This window comes from Magnolia sinica, chromosome 5 (genome assembly GCF_029962835.1).
Source record: "Magnolia sinica isolate HGM2019 chromosome 5, MsV1, whole genome shotgun sequence".
Lineage (NCBI taxonomy): Eukaryota > Viridiplantae > Streptophyta > Magnoliopsida > Magnoliales > Magnoliaceae > Magnolia > Magnolia sinica.
The window spans coordinates 8,340,372-8,357,016 of record NC_080577.1 but is presented as its reverse complement, the minus strand read 5'-3'; the positions used below and the strand labels follow the sequence as shown (position 1 = coordinate 8,357,016).

The 16,645-nt window shown below is 39.3% G+C and overlaps 1 protein-coding gene across 1 annotated transcript; it reads left to right on the top strand.

The window, feature by feature from the left end:
* The first annotated feature begins 784 nt into the window (after positions 1-784).
* On the top strand, positions 785-15,318 carry LOC131245338 (GDSL esterase/lipase At5g45920). Its single transcript, XM_058244727.1, has 5 exons — positions 785-1,144; positions 1,285-1,512; positions 12,710-12,777; positions 13,950-14,114; positions 15,033-15,318. The coding sequence occupies exons 1-5, from the start codon at positions 1,046-1,048 to the stop codon at positions 15,190-15,192; spliced, it is 720 nt and encodes a 239-aa protein (XP_058100710.1). The 5' UTR covers positions 785-1,045; the 3' UTR covers positions 15,193-15,318.
* Positions 15,319-16,645: the final 1,327 nt, after the last annotated feature.

Sequence of the window (16,645 nt, the reverse complement as noted above, 5' to 3'; positions counted from 1 at the left end):
AAAATTATCCTCGCTAACTTGGACAACTATCATGATAACCGTACAGTGGTGGTCAAACAAAACGGCAAAAGATAGGGATGTTCGGTCACGCACCAGGCGCATGGTAGAGCGTTCCCCAGCTTGAGAGCGGCGTAGGCTTGCTGCCTTGCCTGACGTTCAAAGTGAGTGATAAAGACTTCACATGAATGGGAGAAAGGCATAGTACTTTCGTAAATTCTCAACAAAGAAAAGGGTATATTGGTAATTGCGGTTTGACAGAACGGGGAGTTTATGAAAAGCACTCATTAGCGGAGGAGAAAAAAGAACGAATCCCTGTGCGCTGGAGAACTCCCCTGAAAGTCGTAAGGAACAGTCTAATACTCTGGGTGAGCCTGATAGATGATACTCGGGCACTGCGAAATTGTACAGGTAACATGTAACTCATTCAATTAAACACGAAAAATCCGTTTAGATGTATCATACACTTGTTTTGATAATCTAACGGTCAGATTTGTGGACATTTATTGCACGGTCCAAATGGAGAATATCCAACGGTCTCATTTCAGCAAACAAGCGTCCACTAATCAGAAATTATACTTATTCAACGAATCTACTTTTAGGATAGTCAGTTTGTTAATCTGTGTTCCACAATTTAGACGGTTTACATTAAGTTAATATATCCCAACACGTATACAATATTCAAATGCCGCCTATCAACCAGCATCCGCAGCAAGAGTATTAAATAGCTCCCCCAAGGTGTACAAGCCATCTCTCTCACTCTCTCTCTCTCTCCATACTGATGCTTTTATAAGCAGCTTGTACTAGCTCCCCCAAGGTGTGCAAACCCTCTCTCTCTCTCTCTTTCTCTCTCCAGACTGATGCTTTTATCAGCAGCTTTTACTGCAATTATTTGGTAGGCATTTATTTCGAAGCAGCGGGACTTCGTAGAAGAACAGCAGGACCTGCTTTTTTTTATTTTCGCAGTCGTGCAGTCTTCAAATTGCATGCCAGAGAGAGAGAGAGAGAGAGAGAGAGAGAGGAGAGAGAGATTGAAGACTGTTGGAAGATGCGTCCGAAGATCGTTCTGTTTGGAGACTCCATCACAGAAGGGTCATTTGCTGATGGGGGTTGGGGCGCCTCTCTCGCTAACCATTTCTCTCGCACGGTATATTCATTGTATTATTATTATTATTATTATTTTGGGAGATTGGTTTCTGGTTTTGCTGGTTCTGCATGTCTTCTTCTTCTTCTTTTTTTTTCCCCTGAAACTTTGGCGAGGGTTTTGGTGATGGTGGGAGTATGTAGGCGGACGTGGTTCTGCGGGGTTACAGCGGGTATAACACTCGATGGGCGCTGGAAGTGGTGGAGAGGGTTTTCCAATTTGGTAGTCCCGCGGAAGAAGCAGCGCCTCTGGCGGTGACCGTGTTCTTTGGCGCGAACGACGCTTCCCTTCCCGATAGGAGTAGCGCCTTCCAGCACGTGCCCCTCCATGAATACAAGCAGAATCTCCACGCCATCATCTCCTTTATCAAGGTCTCTCTCTCCCTCTCTCTCTCTCTCTCTCTATGCATGTGCGTTACGCGCACCCATGTGTATTGTAGAGTTACCCCCCTTGAAAACGTCATCTAATGACGAATCGTAAAACAAGGGAAACCGTTGATGCTCCTGTTCAATCCAGTAACCGTACCGTGGGGCTCACCTTTAAACAATCGAAGCCGTTCACTGGTGGACCCCACCATGGGATGCGCGATTCCTCCTTAGCCCCCTATCGGGTGATCCTATCCGTCCCGCTTCAAAATATATAATTTCAGCCAATGGTACGTATTTAACAGGGACGCCCAACTGGTCATCTGATGCTGGGTACTTTTGGGATATCTCCCATCCATAGGTCCCACCATATCAACTGATTGGATCACCACAATAAGGTGGGCCGAACATTTCTGGTTTATTTCTCGATCAAACAGTGTTTTTTCCATCAAATACACAGGTGCGTTGTGCGCATGCTTTTTCCGTTCTTTACACGTTGGCACGTGACTCTCTCTCTCGGAGCAGAAGAATTATATGATATTTGGCCCGCACATTTACACCCTATACACGTGTTTTCAATCTCGACAAGTAAGACCAATGGTTCAGTAATCAAGACCATTGATATGCTCAGTTCTATCGTGGATAGAGGATTCCCAAAAATTCTCGCTGATTAGGGGATCACAGCGATCCCTATCAAGGCCTTTACACAGACCGTTGCTGCATTTCTTTTCTTCGCCGTCGAATGATGACATCCTTTTACGATATTTTGTGAGGGTTTGTTTATCCAGCTGGTGCACAACAGACCAATGGTCTGGATTACTGATTGATAGGCCCCACTTATCACCGTAAGCCATGGATGCTGTTCAAAGATGTGGGGCACGTGTATGATGTAAATTCCCTTTTTGCATGAGATAGGCGTCACTATGCGTATCGGCGTCACTATGCGTATCGTCCCTACGAAAGGGCCATTTAACAACTACATGGGTGCGTAGTGCGCCAACCCCTTTTCCTGCGTGTACGTTAGCACACGTGCGAAATGGAGATGCTTTTCCGCGGAAATAGAAAACAAGAAAATGCTATGGGGTCGCGTCTTTTTCTGCTTTCTAATTCTACTACTTTATTATTCGTAATAATATGATTTGTTGGTTTCCGTTGGATTTTTCTTGATATTTGATTTGATAATTGGATATGGTGAAATGAATTTGGTGTTGAGAAATGATCAGATACAGCGGATATACCAAGACTTATGACATATGGACAATATTGTATCCGTACAAAATGTGGCCACACTGGTGAGAAAATAGGTTGATCCAATCTTGGTGGGCCACACCAGTACGTTAACTCAGGGCTTGGATTAGGTGTTACCTGGGTAACAGCTCAGTGGGTGTTACCCTTAGCATAGGGCCCACTTTGATGATATGTTGTATATCCACTCTGTCCATCCGTTTTTCCAGGCTATTTTAGGACACCTTCCCAAACATTAAAGATATCCAAATCTCAGGTGGACCACATGACGAGAAATAGTGATGATTGAACGCGCACCATTAAAAACTCTCCAAGGCCCACTGCAAGCATATCCGTAATGTTTATTTTCCATCCAACCCCTTAATAAGGTCAAATAGAACCGGATGAAGGGAAAATATAAAGATTATCTTGATCCAAAACTTTTGTGGCCTACAAAAAGCTTTTAATAGTTATTCACCACTTTTTCTAGTGGTGTGGTTCTAAAGAGATTTGGATTTGCTTAAGTTTTGGGATAACGTCCTTAAATGAACTGAAGAAATGTATGGACGGCATGGATATGAAACAAATTCATCAAGGTGGGCCCCACACAATAAGGATAACGCCCACTAAGTTGTTACTTGGGTAACAACTAATCCACTCCCATTAAGTCATACCATCTGCTATCCATTGATATTGACACTGTGTCCGGCTCCTATATGCATGGATCTCCTAGATTGTCATATCTTGTCATCATTTTGGTATGGCCACCTTTGTTGGTAGGAGAAAAATGGTTGCATCATAACTTACCATACAAGCACTTTATATAAGCATTTTTGTTTATGGTTTTTGTATGATGTTTTTCTAATTAATTTATTAATTTCTTAATACTTAATTTATATAGGAATATTCCTCATCAATCTTAAATTTACCAAAGGATTTCTTTACTTATCAAATTACCAAATGTAGTGCTTTTTGAGAAGGAAAATTACGAAAGTACCCTTGTATAGTGGCCCACGTGGGATCTGTATGACATGAAGACTATCAAACATATGCACCCAACCATAATAATCACATGGACCATTATTTTTTTTCTTTCCTTATTGAATCACCTAATGGGCTACACATTCATTTTTGTGTTTTTAAGTGGTGTATATTATTTTATATGGTTTAGCTCACCTTATATTTAGATTGACCAATTTTTTTTTTTTTTCCTTCTAAACATTGATTACATCTATTGAATGGTTGAATATTATAAAAATACCACATGGGCCTCACAATTCTCTACTTCACCACTTTCTAAAGAAAAAAGTGCACAATGGGTATTATAGCAATTTCATTATTCCAAAGCACTTCCCCAAGCTTTCCATTTGTAGATGCATTATTTGGTAAAATCCTAATTTATGGGGATTTTTTTTTTGGCTAAAAATCCCATTTATATAATATATAATTATACGACTCTGCTTGGTTTGGTTGTTGAGTTTGTCTATGTAGTCCAACCTACTCTTTAGGGGTTGAGGAGAAAGAAAAAAGGTCATTGTGTGGGAAAAACATCTTACACAATAACAAAAAATATAAAGGAAAAAATAAACAACAATTTTTTTTAGATCATACCTCTTTAGGGATCTTGCAATCTAGTGCAGTTGTTGGAGAATAATTCACCAAGTGTAGCCTAACTCAGCATGCTCCTGGCAGGATCCATAAGTGTATAGTTCATACATAACTCTGTTTTGTTATGGAGTACTAGGGATTGTGCAATGCATCTCAATGTCATTCTCATTGCAAAAGCCTTGAATTCTTTTCATGGTGTAATCTCCTCCATTATTGGTTCTTAGATGCTTAATCTTCATTTCCTTTCAGTTTTCAACTAATGTTTAAACTTGATGAAACACTTCTTTTTTGAGCATGTAAACCAATATATTTTTGGAAAAATCATCAATAAAAAATCCTTTGAACCTTTTAAGAATTCGATTGGCGTCTCCCAAGTGTTAGAATGAATTAGATAAAAAATATCTTTCTACAAGTGGACGAGGTAAATGAGCTCTACGGGATTTAAGAAATCCTAAAAAAACATCTAAATTAATAGATTTCTAATTAGAAAGTAGATTTTGATCAAGTACCTTTAGGTCTCATTTGGCACTGTAGATTCAGAATACCCTGGATTGGAAATCCCTTGGATTTGGAATACCTTGGATTTGGAAATCTCCAATTGTGTTTGGCACCTAGATTCAGAATCCCCTATAATTGAAAAATAGCTATGCACTTAAATTATGTAGTATATTTACAAGAATTTGAATTTAATTACCAAATCAACTTTAATATCCCTAATTAGTGTACATATCGATGTTTGACAGAATGATTGTAATAAGCCCATTGAAATATATACTTTGACAAAAAATGATGAAATTCCAAGCCTCGGATGGTCCCCAAGCATAGGATCACAACCAAGGTATCCCAAATCGGTTACGTATCGGCCGTAACGGCCGATACGTAACGGTAACGGTGGGGCCAGTTACGTGATACGGGGGCGTAACGGGTGATGGACTGATTTTGTAACCGTAACGGCTGTTACGGACCCGTAACAGCTGTTACGGGCCTTGAAAAAAAGAAAAGAAAAGAACTTACCTTTCTTCTTCTCTTTCTTCTTCTTCTTCTTCTTCTTCTCGGACAGCTGCGGCCCTATTGCGGCTGCGGCTGCAGTTTTCTTCTTCTTCTTCTCTCTCTCTCTCTCTCTCTCTCTCTCTGTTCTTTCCCTCGTTCCCTCTTTTTTCTTCTATCTTTTTTCCCTCTTTTTTCTTTTCGGTTTCCCTCTCTCCTCTTTTTTTTTTTTTTTTTTTTTTTTTGTTGCAGGTGTACCACACACCAGCTTAGCTGCTGTGTACGTGTCACGCTAAGACGAGCGCTGACACTCCTCGAGCTCCGAGTTGTACGAACGGTTCAAAGGAGATCAAAGTTATATGGGCTCGACAGTGATGTATTTATTATATCTACACCGTTCATCTATTTTTAAATGTCATTTTAGAGCATTACCCAAAAAATGAATCGTGTCCAAAGATCGTCTGTACCACACCAAAAATAGCAGCGGAGATGATGATTTTCACCGTTAAACAATTCGTAGGCCTACCATAACATTTATTTTCCATCCAATCTGTTCATAAGGTCAAAAAGACCTGAATGAAGAGGAAAAACAAATTTCATATTGATCCAAAAGTTCTGTGATCCCAAAAAAGGTTTCAATGGTAGACGTTCAATCCCCCATTGCTTTTTACAGTGTGGTCCACTTGATAATTAGATCTGTATTATTTTTTGTGTCAAGCCTTAAGACGATCTCGTCAAATGAATGGATGGTTTAGATATAACACATTCATCACGGGTGGGGCCTAGAAAACTTTGACACGTGTGTTACACTTCACAATCTGAGTCCTGCCTAATTCGGGCCCCTAAAAAATTGTACACGAGACATATATTAACTTAAAATTTACCAATTAAATTATGAATTGCAATTGCTAACTCACAATGCCAAAATCAAATTATTTGAATAGTTTTAATTGTTATTTTGTGGACTTTTATTTTTTAAAATAGGGCCTTTTGATTTTTTTCATGATTCCCGATCCAATAAATGTCCACCAATACATAAGTGAGATAATGACAATAAATTGCATGAATTTGAGGCTAATTTGGGGCATAGATTGGTCCTCCAAGTCTGCCCGAAATTGGCAACGCTATCTACCTGAATTTAATTTCATTTTTTTTAAAGAACTATTGGGAGAAAGATATTAAATTGTTAAGTATATAAATTAAATATTTAGAAAATTAAATATATGAATTTTGTAGTCAAATTCAGGTTACCTGGTTCAAAAATCTGACAGTCTAATATAGCTTCTCACCAAAGAGTGGACCGTTACACCACCATAAACATGTTCCAATTTATAAATGAATGCATATTTGGAATGTTTAGAATATTCCGGATTTAATCCATATTTTTTCATTTTTTTTGGCAAAAAAAAAAATAAAATTGCGCCGTTATGGGCCGTTACACCCCCGTATCGCCGTTACGCCCTCGTATCCGTATCGGTTTTGGAGGGCACCGTTACGCTAACCAATATCGATACGGGATACCTTGATCACAACCGAGCGACTAAACAATGTTTTGTAATCGTTGATTTACGTGGCTAATGTTTGGATTGCTCAGATCATTCTATTGATGTAATTTTAGTGATGTAGTTAATATTTGGATTGTTTTGGAATATCATCAATGAGTCGTGTGTACATAGATTAGTAGCTTAGTCGGCTATATGTTACACATGTGACTCTCTTGCCTTTAAAAATGAGAAAAAAAGGGAGAGGATTGGTAATCCAAGCAAAAAGGGAGGGATTGCAAAACTTACTAAAAGTGAGGATTTGAAATCCCTGGGATTTGGAATACCCTTGAATCCACCTTGCCAAACGACCGATGGATTTGAAATACCCTCAAATCCTCCCCCCCACCCAAAAGAAAAATAAAAAAATAAAATCCGCAATGCCAAACGACCCCTTAGTCATTGCGTGCTCATATGGCTAACTGCTCGTTTTACAATCTAAATTATAGCAGAGTTTGTCATGCCAACCACAGTAATTCCAATAAACCAATATAAACCACCCATCAACTCTCCCTTAGCAACTATCATCGTCCCTTTTATAATTCCCAATTGACTCTTTTCCTTAGAAAATTTGAAGCCGTCTTTATCAAACTTTCCAATAACATGAGACTCTTTCACAGGTTTGGTATGTGCGGTACATCCAAAATTATACGTGTGATACAATTAGACATTCTAATCTTGATATCTCTAATACCCACAATTTTACGTGTTATTATCTCCCTTGTAAGCTGTGCCACTGTCACCATCACATAATCGATGTGTAGAAATAATCTTATATGGTGTCATATAGAACGGATCGCCCGAATCTAAAATATATTATTATCATTATTTTTTTATGAAACCACATACGACAATTCTTCCTCGTTCTCGGAAAAATTGTCTTTATTAACTACGTTTCCCTTGAAACCCTTTGAATATAATGCTTGATTATGCTATAATCAGCTTTGTAATTTTTTCTATTGGCTTTCAGGAGTCATAGTTTATGTGCACGTGGTCCATTCGGCAGTTCCAACACTTTCTCGTTTGGTGCTCTTTCTTATTTTATAGAGCTGCCATTAGAGAAAGATTTCTTTGATATTGATTTTCCTTTGTACAAGTTCTGCAACTTGTCCTACAAACTTTTGGTAGTGGTTTAATTGGACATGTTGAAAAAAAAACCCCAAATCATCTAGTGCAAAAAGAAGATTCGCCATGGTTGATTGATTTTTTTTTTTCCTCTAAAAAACTTCATCTTTCGTGTCCACGGGCTTCTTTGTTTCCCTTCATTCACAATTGCTTAACTTTCTTTCACTAGCACCACGTTCAACTTCAACTTCCATGATGCGTAATTGGATCTATCGAACTTGTGTTGTGTGTGTTAGTCTATTGGCTAACTCACAGACACACATACATATTAACTTGAAAGAGATATACAATGCTCCACTAGAGTACAAAACACACACACACACAAACACAGTTACATGTATTTCCACACTCCCCCTCAAGTTGGAGCATGGATATCGATCGTGCCCAGGTTGAAATACATACAAAGAAGATGATGATGATCAACATGGATGGTTGCTCCCCCTCAAACATAACATAGCAGGATGAACTTTGATTGTTGGTTGTTTATAGTGTAGCTTGAATTTTCTTCGTTCGCTAAATCTTCTTTTCAAATAGGAGGCCATAACTAAACCTGGCAACCATCGAGTTATAGACTCATCATCCACATGCAAAATCTTCTCACAAACACGTGCAACGTTGCACAATAAATGATTGAAATACACTCACAACACTTGAGAGAATAGACACACAATAGCTTGTGAAGACATGTGCAACACGTGTAATACTATGTAAACAACTAACAACAATGGCCTAATAAAGGAAGAGATGATGAATGGAAAAGGAAAGCTCCATTACTTATAACAATCCTTCATGTCAAGTTGATTCAAGCATTACGTCGAATGGTTTGTGTCGCAACACCTCTAAAGCACATAACGAGAATGTTAACTTCACAATCACCATCAACATGATTCTACATCGCATTTTACAACCCCATAACATCAGAACATGAAGGAATAAAAAAATTTCAGCAAAAAAAAAAAGGGCTAATGACTCCCATTTCTAAAAAAAAACGTCATAACACATCTAAATCTCGATGAAACTACACGATTCTTGTTTTTGGTGATTGCGAATAATCAACTGTATGTGGTAAATGTGGAAAATTTGCCTAAAAATCGCTAAGAAAAACAGCACAGCGAAAAAATCGAAATCTGGATGTTTTTCGATTTTCTCTATTTTCGCTAAAACACCCCAAAAAACTTATCCAATAATTCCAAAAAAAAAAACACCATCATTTTTCTTCTAAAAATATTATCTTTCAGATCCCATATTTTTCTACTTCAAAAGGACTACCTGGTTGTACCCTATTGACGTCATCTGACGCACGAATGACGTCAGCTGTAGGCCCCACTATCCTATGCTACTATCAGGTCCAAAAACCGCTCTAATACCAAGTGGGAGTGGATTAAAGAAGAAATACCTAAAAGAAAATAGGAGAGAGAGAGAGAGAGAGAGAGAGAGAGAGAGAGAGAGAGAGAGAGGACGAGGACTTGTGTTGTATGTTTTAGTCTCTAACTTGAAAGAGACGACTAACTCTCTCTCTTCTTTCACACACACACTTATATTAACTTGAAATAGACATGTAATGCTCTACAGGAGTATAAAACACACACACACACATACACACACACACACAGACAAAAAACACAGTTACATGTATTTCCATACCTTCAATTTGTAGAACTCAATCTAATTGTCTGGATCAATTGTAACATGGATGCCAACACTGATCTTATGCTTAACGGCTCAACCCGTGGCTTTAATACCAATTGTTGTTGAAAAATACTTGCACACAGTTGATATAAGTGGAGTAAAACCACAAAAGAAAAGGCCCAAGCCAAAACCCAAAAGCCAAAGAGAAACCAGAGGCACAAATATTTGCATGGTTTGGCATTATGCCTACGTCAACGAGACAACAATTGGAGCTTTCTTCTTTACTTAAACAAGAGCAATGAAGAGTATAAGGCTTACCTCTCTCTTCTATTCTTCCACAATACGAAGAATCTCTCACCAAAAAATCCACAGAAGATAACCCTCTCTGCTTTTGTTCACCTTTCATAAACAACACACCAATGTAGGGAGGGAGAGAGGGAGAATTGTTTAAAGCCTAAGAAATGAGGCTTCACAACATTAACAAGAATGGACAATTCCTATTTAGGAAATGTCCAATGTTCTCTGTGCATAGGAATGCATTTCACACATAACCAACATCCACCACCTCAACACATTTGGGCAGTTCTAACCAATTGATCATTGATAATAGGTTATACCATCAAGATATGTTATCGAAAAATAGGCCTGTTCAACAATTCGAGCCTTTTGTCCATTTTGGACTGCTTATGGTCTGAGGAATCACTTTTATCATATGGTCCTCAGTGGGCCATTCATCACATTAAGATGGATGATTAAGAATAAGATGGACATCTTTACGATGTATGGGATCATCCAATCAGTTTAATTTCACAAGATGACACATGACATGTGGGCCGGACCTTAAGAAGTCTTGATCAATTGAATAGATTTCCTGTGTTCATATACAACTTGGGAGTAGCACCTGTTGCCGTGCCTCAGTGGTAGACTCTCTGGAGTCTCAACACAAAGTCACGGTTTCGAGCACCCGTTGTGGTGCGAGTTCACGAGAGTGTGTGGGGGAGGGGTGAGTGTGTGTGTAAAAATTTATAGTGTTCTAGTGCAAGGATCCTATCTCTGGAATGTTACCATTAGACACAGGATGTGGAACACACATGGATCCAGACACAAGTGATTAGCGAGAATAGGGAAAGAGAAGGAGTAGCAGTTGCAAAGGGGAGTTATTTAATATGGTTTAGAAATGTATGATGGTTGATATTGAGTCACACCTGAAACTCCACACTTTAACATTCAATTAAATCAATTAAACCATTTCAGGACATGCTCACTTCAGATTGATAAGATATTCCTTACCTTTGATTAGTGAGCTTGAATTCAGACCGTGGACTTATCTTCATTTTGACCATTGATTGAATCTTCACCGATCAGCCATGTGGAAATTTAAATCAATACATTCTCTTTTTAAGATTCATCTAATTTAGATCAAAGGTTTGGATGTTTTACAAAAGTTAATTACATGTTTTGTTGTTTTTCTGTTGCTGTTTCTATTTTGTTTATTCTTCAATAAAATTTTTGTTTTCTCAGAAAAAGTGTTTATATATATATATATATATATAGACACACACACGCACACAACTAGTTGGATGTCCAACTAGCTTGGATTAATTAATGCTAATTAATGTTTGGAGAGATGGTTGTTTTCTAAAATGGTCTTGGTAAAGGATCGGCTGCTCAGGTGGGCCCCACCATGGTGTTAACGCCAAAATTTATGCCGACCATCATGTGCATCACCCCATGTTAGACTCAGAGACTGAAAATATGCCCCATCCATTGTCCAAGTGGACTGCACAATTGGAAACAGTGTATAGAAAAAGCTCTCCCTCCAAACCGATTTCCTTGATGGGGCCCACTTGAATCACGTATGGGCCTGATTTATTGGGTCCCACGCCTTGCTTTGGGTTTGGCATCTAATGATTGGAGTGGATTTCACATGCTCATAACTGTGGGCCTTGCAAAAATCAAGGGTGGATGTCTCTCTCTCAACGGTTCCATTGGTGTGTCCCACCTGAATCACATGTCATTGTGATTTTTTGGCTTTGGACTTAGAATGAGATTAAACATTTGATGATCGAAGTGGATCTTACAAACACATCATGGTGGGCCTTATAAAAAATCAAGGTTCGACCTCCCTCTGCACCTGTTACGCTTCTTCCTGTCCTGAGAAGAGTTCCTAAAATAGACGGAGTGAATAGGTGGGCCCGGGCCTCATGCAACATGGTGTGGCCCTGACCATGGGACCCACCTTGATGTATGTATTGTATATCCATGCCGTCCATCCGTTTTTCTAGATCATTTCAGGGCATGAGCCCAAAAACGAAGCAGATCCAAATCTCAGGCAGATCACACAATAGGAAATAGTGGATATTGAATGCTTACCATTAAAAACCGCCTAATGCCCACCGAAATGTTTATTTGCCACCCAACTTGTTGATAATGTCACATAGACCTGGATGAAGGGAAGAAAAAACAAATTTCAGATTGATCCAAAGCTTTTGTGGCCCACAAAACTTTTCAATGGGCAATCACCAAGGTTTCCTCCTGTGGTGTGGTCCACCTGAGATTTGTATCTACTTCAGTTTTGGAATCATGCTCTAAAAGAGCTGAAAAAAATGGATGTTCGGAGTGGATATACAACACATACATAAAGGTGAGCCCCATGGTCAGGGCCACACCGTGTTGCATGAGGCCACGGCGCACCTAATCCACTCCCTTTTTCTTGTGAACATAGGGCGCACACATACAATACCTATGCAATAGTGTGAACCCTTAGTTTTACCGTCTCTTCAGGTCAAAACTATATTAAACCCGAACTTTTCATCGTTTATTTGTACCTGTTCTTTTGTTTTGTTTTTTGTTTTTTGTTTTTTTTTTTTTTATAAATTTTTTTTCTTATGTATTTGTTTGGACTGAAAGTTTGAACACTGCTTAAAAGATTAAAACTGGATTAAATCCTAACTAATCCAGTACTGTTTTTTGCTAGGTCAAAACTTAGTAGGGTTGTGACAAGTATGGTGCCATTTTATTTGGATGTTTTGATGGAAGAACTATAAAGGGAATTTAATTGTGTTGTTGCATATGTTTATTTGATTCAGAAGCAGTGGGCTACTACTTTCATACTACTCATCACTCCACCTCCCATTGATGAAGAAGGGCGACTCCAGTAATTCATCTTTCTTTTATCTCTCATATCTTTTTCATAGTGTTTTCTAATATGTTTGATTGTTTAAAAAAATTCTCAGGAAGTGCTTCAAAGGTTTGGATGGGTTTTGATTGTTTTCATGGTGTTTAGCATGATGTGTAAGTCATCAAAATACCCCTCCTTTTAAAAGGGAGATGGGTTGGTAAATTGGACATCCACCATTGTTGGGGCTCCCTTTTTTTTTTAAATTTAAATTTTTATTAGAATTGTTCTGCCTCACTTTGGATGGCCCATGTAATGAAAATCTGACTGACAATCCTTCACACCCAGTATTATTGGATGGTTAGGATTGTCCAATTAGCATGATTTTGCACCACAAGCCATTATGAGTGGATTCCCGAAAGAGAAACCATATAAACCCCCATTGGTTTCTCATAGTTTTATTATGAAGGTCTCGTTCTCCATGCATTGCTATGACATTTCCCTGCTTAAATCTATGTATGTGGGCTGCCTGTTGTCATGGTTGGATGAACTGGAACAACCAATCTATATTGGGTTCTGCCGCTAGCAGTCTAAGGTCGAAAGAGCATCCTCACCAGATATTCTGGACCACCAACTGGTGGCATATAATCAACTGATGAAAATAAACACTGAAAAGCTCGTCATTGAATGGGAAAAGGTAGGGGTCCACCCCGCCACTCCATTCATAGGCTTATCTGGTTAGTGTGATTTTGGACCCTAACCCATTCACTATTGTGCCTAGCTGATGAACGGGTCCAATCATCCAACCATGGCTGCATGTGGTGTCCATCCAGCGATTAATGCTGGAGGACCCCCGGCAGCACTAAGAATGTACAGTGAATTCATTCCTAAGATGACAAAAGGATCCTATTATGTAGTTGGTGACATGATCGGCTGTAGAAATGCACTATTCATCAACATTCAATCTCAGCCAGTGAAGATGGGAGAACGTCTTAGCAGGTGCCCAATCTGCTGCAGTCTTCAACCATGTTGGAACTGTGAGAAGATGCACCCATTTGAAATTTCCACCAAAAGGTGTCACCTTGGATCATTCCCTTATGTTTGTTTGGGGATTGAAACTGACATGCCAGACTTAAATGGGCTATTCAGCCTCTTCAATTTTATGTTCTCAGTGAAGTTTTCAAACCTCTTACAATTTCATTTCAATGCAGGCATCCTTATGGAGAGAGCCCTGACGGTCTTCCCGAAAGGACGAATGAGGCTGCTGGCGCTTATGCAAAGGCCTGCATCTCTGTTGCTAATGAATCCAGTTTACCAGTGGTGGATATTTGGTCCAAGATGCAACAATTTCCTGGCTGGGAGAAAGCTTGCCTCAGGTATTACTCTTAACTGGATCAACTGCTATTTGTGCCATTTCTTAAATGGTGACGACTGTGGGCTGTTATAACCTCTGGGAAAAAAGGTGGTCTGGAATGTGTTTGTGCCACATGTTTGCTCTTGATTGGGACCCACAATTTGGTCTGTGTAGATTGATGCTTGTGAATGTCAGTTAGTGTATCATCCACCATCAATTGCAGAATGGTGGGAAAGCACATAGTATGCAGTCTAGCCCCTTAGCAGAAGTATTTGTGAAAGACACCCTTGAAGTGGGTGATAGCTGACATTCTTCCGAGTGGCTGAAAGAAACCCGTCACTTGCTGCCATTTCTTTAGCAGCTGAAAAATCCAGTTAATCACTGCCCTTTTTACTAGCGGCAATATGGGTAAAATGTCACAACAGGAAATAAGTGAGAGGAAGGTTTTTATCATATGTGGGCACTTAGAAATACTTGTAAATTTGTAATTGCATACATCGCATACAAGTAATTCAAATTAAACTGTCCAAATTGTGGTTCCCTGTTTAGATGTATAATAATCCAAAAATTATGCTCAGCGATAGTAGGTTCCACAATTCAGTTGTTTTTTTGTGGAGTTAATGCATGCGATGTGTACAAGTTCTGGTGCCTGCGGATCAAGCGTCACATGCTGCCAGAGAGTATCCTCTGTTTCCTTTTAACTTTCAGTGTTGGAATAGTAGCTAAAATGGGCTTCTAGCACTAAAAGTAGAAAAGAAAGATGCGTGCATCAATGAGACCTAGTATTTTGCACAAATAAAATTGTTGGGGGAACTTTTGGGTTCAAGATATATATATATTTTTTTGAAAATTTTTATCGCTTCCTTTGAGTATTTGCAGTTCTATTCACTTTTTCATCCAAATGTGTACCTAGTTAATGTTGTTTCTAATGGAATTGCAGCGACGGTTTGCACCTTACTGCAAGTGGGAACAGAATTGTATTTGAGGAGGTGGTGGAAGCGCTTAAAAAGGATGGCCTGAGGCTTGAAACCTTGCCTGCCGATCTCCCGCTACTGAGTGAGATCGATCCTCAGGACCCACTCAAATCTTTCAGGAACTGAGACAGTTAGTTGGACTTCAATCCTGTTGGGGATTCATGGGTTTCATCTGTAATTCAGGGAGAAGAAAAAAAACGTCAAGTAGTGCCATTGATGGGCTCCCTTTAACATGGTTTTTCTTTTCATTTATTTTCTGTTTTCTTCTTTTTTTGGACTCATAACAGGGGAATGATGGTAACTGGGGCCTCTCCCGTGGCGAAGTGGCATGTACCTTAAATCAGAACCGTCCAAATAGTAGGGAATTATAGATTGGCCATTATCCAAACTAAGTGCAGTCGGCTACGTTAATCCTGCTCTACCATTCCATGAACTCTGGTTGCCAACTTGATTCAATCTTCCTTTATCTGGGCTTTTGACAGGCAATGAGAATGCAAAATTCATGATAGATTGCTCCTATCCCTATAACCGGATTGATTAGACAACGCTAACCCTATTTTAAACTTATCTATGATGGGTCCCACTATTTCGGTGGTCCGGAATTGAGGAACATGCCATGTGGACAGTAGGAGAGAACGTGGTTGGGTTTTGATGCGCAACTACGTATCATTCCCCTGAAAATTATCATGGTAGATGATGTTGCTGTAAGTTAGCTGTCTGTGTACGTTTTAACTACTTATGTTGTAGACGGAGACACTGAAAGTCACATTGTTGAAGGATCCTAACCATCCAATTGGTGGATATCAATGGATTGTAAAAAATGTTATGGCCAACCGTCCAGATTCAACGGTGGGCGATGTCCAAAATCGCCCCATGATTTGGACAGAGTCAGGGTGAATGTTTCAGTGACCATTGACTGATAATTCGACCGAAGGTAGGCTGGGCTGAGTTAAAATGAAGGAAAGCCCATGATCGGTCCATGGGCCAAAGGTCGTTGGGTTTGGCGGGCTAACCGGCCCGTTCTCTCCCTTCAATGTATATGAAAGCTCACGTACCATGATTCTATCCAATGAATTTGTTGGGGCCCACGGTAGGCTACCCATGCTTTTAAATAATCAACTACATCAGATCACCCTAAACATCTTAGGAAACGGATTGAGTACTGAGTAAACTCTGTCAGGTTCACCTCTATTTTATCCCCTCCGACCATCCATATTACCATATAATTTTAGTACTTGAGCCCAAAAATGAAGCATATCCAAAGCTTAAATGGACCACACCACAGGAAACGGTGTGAATTGAATATCTACTGTTGAAAAATTATTGGGGGCCACATAAGTTTTGTATCAAGCTTATATTTTGTGTTTTCCCTTCATTCATATCTGTATGATCTTATGAACAGGTTGGATGACAAGTAAACATCACTGCGGGGCCAGAGAGGTTTCAACGGTGGAAATCACTATTCCTACTGTTTCCTGTGGTATGATCCACTTGAGCTCTGGATATGATTAAATTTTGGGTTCAACCACTTAAATGAGCTTAAAAAACGGATGGACGGCGTGGATAAATTACATAAATT